General features: G+C 47.4%; 1 protein-coding gene across 1 annotated transcript in view; it reads left to right on the forward strand.

Annotated features, from left to right (window-relative positions):
* LOC310790493 (neuronal acetylcholine receptor subunit beta-2-like) overlaps nucleotides 1-3069 on the forward strand; it is a gene marked incomplete at both ends in the record, with an annotated part of 17833 nt that extends 14764 nt beyond the window's left edge. Inside the window, 2 exons of the mRNA XM_083652194.1 lie at nucleotides 1249-2263; nucleotides 2914-3069. Coding sequence (XP_083508320.1) covers nucleotides 1249-2263; nucleotides 2914-3069 — 1171 coding nt within the window. The remainder of the gene's footprint in view (nucleotides 1-1248; nucleotides 2264-2913) is intronic.
* Nucleotides 3070-3308: the final 239 nt, after the last annotated feature.

The following is a 3308-nucleotide window of genomic DNA, read 5'->3' on the forward strand; positions in this document are numbered from 1 at the left end:
GAGTGTGATGGCTGGATTCCTGACCTGCTGTATAATTGATAGGCCACCGATGTATAATGCATTGGTGAGAAGTAGGAGAAGAAGGAAACCTCAGTCTCAGCAGATTCCAGGTGTGGGTGAGGCAGTTGTTGTCGTCATGTCACTGGGTGTGTCCCGATGCGGAGCTCTTCCCCTGGGACTCCAACCAATGAGACCCTACAGTCAGCCCATGACTTAAAACACACATAATTGTTTGTGTCACCACAGCAGGCACACAGTAACGAGCAGTAGGCTACGTCTTTGTGTCACCACAGCAGGCACACAGTAACGAGCAGTAGGCTACGTCTTTGTGTCACCACAGCAGGCACACAGTAATGAGCAGTAGGCTACGTCTTTGTGTCACCACAGCAGGCACACAGTAACGAGCAGTAGGCTACGTCTTTGTGTCACAACAGCAGGCACATAGTAACGAGCAGTAGGTTACGTCTTGGGTACACACTACCGCTCAACCTAATACATCGATGGACCCAACCTTTTTGTTCTTCTCTTCACAAGAATTAACGCTACAACACTGATTATCTTGGCATTATGTGCTCAAATGCATTTTCAGAGGAGGCGCTAGCTTCTGTTGAAAATGCAATGATTTTGACAAATGACATGACAAATTGTCATAAAGTTTTAAAATGATGTAGGGATTTCAACAATATTTATGTGGTAGCCTAGCCTATACAGTGAACTAACGATAATCTTACACTGAGATTTACCATTAGCCTAATATTATTAGTGCCATTATGGAAGAAATTATTTTTGAGGAAAAACATTTTAACTTTATATTATTTAATGTTTGTACTTAAATTGATGTAGTTGCTTTCATATATTGTGGTAGGCTATGTCCATCTTTGATGGTGGGTTGTGCCCTTTAATCTGTCTAAGTGCATACAGACTGTGGGACTGATTGCATGTGAGCTCATGGTTCATGATTGGCCTCATCTGAGGAAGTGTTGGTCTGAGGAAGTGTTGAAAACATTGTTTCAATAAAGTTTATTGTAAGTAAAAGGACAGTGTGCGGGAATCCTCTCTTCTCTTCCTCAGGATTTCAACAACCACCTCCACTGGTTGCTTCTTGGACACACTGAGGAAGAGTTTGGACGGATCTTCCACTATTAAGCAACATAGTATTTTTGTACTAACTCGTTTTTCAATTATTCTAATTAGTCTTTCTCCTCTCCTTCTACCTTTCTCTCTCTTATCTCACCTTCATCTTCTCAGTGCGGACGGCACCTACGAAGTCTCCTTCTACTCCAACGCGGTGGTCTCCAACAACGGCGAGGTGGCCTGGCTCCCGCCGGCCATCTACAAGTCGGCCTGCAAGATCGAGGTGCGTGACTTCCCCTTCGACCAGCAGAACTGCACCCTCAAGTTCCGCTCCTGGACCTACGACCACACCGAGATCGACCTCATCCTCCTCAGCGACTTCGCCAGCCGCGACGACTTCAAGCCCAGTGGCGAGTGGGACATCGTGTCGCTGCCCGGACGCAAGAACGAAGACCCCGACGACATCACATACCTCGACATCACCTACGACTTCATCATCAAGAGGAAGCCGCTCTTCTACACCATCAACCTCATCATCCCCTGCGTCCTCATCACGTCCCTGGCCATCCTGGTGTTCTACCTGCCGTCGGACTGCGGCGAGAAGATGACGCTGTGTATCTCCGTTTTGCTGGCCCTCACTGTGTTTTTACTCCTGATCTCAAAGATCGTGCCGCCTACGTCTTTAGCAGTGCCTCTGATCGGGAAGTACCTGATGTTTACCATGGTGCTGGTCACCTTCTCCATCGTCACCAGCGTGTGTGTGCTGAACGTGCACCACCGCTCCCCCAGCACGCACAACATGCCCGCCTGGGTCAAGCGCGTCTTCCTGTACCGGCTCCCCTCCTACCTCTTCATGCGACGACCGGGCAGCTCCAACGTCCGCGAGCGCTTCCGGAAAAAGCAGCAGCAGCAACGGTCGTACTCGGACCTGAAGCAGCAGCGGGGCGCGGACGGGTCGCGGGCGGCCGGAGGGCCCGGGAGTTCGGCGGGGACGATGGCGGATTCGTCCTCGGCCTTCTACGCCAACGAGGAGTCGCCCAAACACTGCGGCTGGAAGGTGGGCGACCCGTCGGAGAGCACGGAGGTCAGGAAGAGGATGACGCTCAAGTGCAACATCGACGTGGAGGAGGCGGTGGACGGAGTGCGCTACATCGCCGAGAAGATGAAGAGCGAGGATTACGATGAAGGGGTGGGTGTTTGGAGAGTGTGTGTTTCTGTGTGTGATACATCAAAATATAACCTTTTTCATATTAGGACACATCATTTAGTCCACACTCTTGAGGACTTTGCATAATGCAAATGTGTATTTGTTTATGATTATTATAGGATAATGATGCACAATGGCAATTAATTGTTTTACACTATAGTCCTGGAAGAGCAACTTTGATTTTTGCGGGCAGACACTAAATTTATCAAAATGTTGTGCTTGATGAAGATTTGCCCCAACATCAGCAGAGCCAGAAGCACTGAGATACAAAGTGACTGCTTCATCATCGACTCATGATCTCATGTCTATTCATTCATACCATGCCATTATTATTTCAAGACAATTAAAACCGCTGCAGTGTAAGAGAAGCAGTGTTTAGCATTCATAACAGTTACTGTACATCTCTGTTCATTTCAACTTAAAAGTAACAAGGAACAGTCACTCTTGATCCAATCTAATGCAATTTAATTAAATTAAAACCAGTTGAGTTCAGTTCTTCAATTCAATCAATTCCCATTCAGCACCATTCAGCTCATTTTCACTCATTTTAGTTCAACTAGCTTTACATTGTCAACGTAGGCAGGAAGTGTAACAGCGGCAACATTTAACACCAAACTTTTCTCTCTTCGCAGATCATTGAGGACTGGAAGTACGTTGCCATGGTGATTGATCGTCTCTTCCTGTGGATCTTTGTGTTTGTGTGCGTGGTCGGCACGGTGGGGCTTTTCATGCAGCCCCTGTTCCAGAGTCACAACACGCCCACTGTGGACGACCTGGAGCACAACTGACCTGTTCCAGAGTCACAACACGCCCACTGTGGACGACCTGGAGCACAACTGAAACCCCTTTCACACGGAAATGAACATCGAGTCCCTCCCGGGCCAGAAACAGAGCTCGGATAACATGTTGACACTTTAAACTCGCACCTCAAAAATTCAATTCAATTTCAAATTACTTTATTTTTTTTCCCGTGAGGGAACTTCATTTGTGGTCAGGCAAGGTCATACATCATACATTCAGCAATAAA

This window comes from Poromitra crassiceps (assembly GCF_964638095.1).
Source record: "Poromitra crassiceps genome assembly, chromosome: 15".
Lineage (NCBI taxonomy): Eukaryota > Metazoa > Chordata > Actinopteri > Beryciformes > Melamphaidae > Poromitra > Poromitra crassiceps.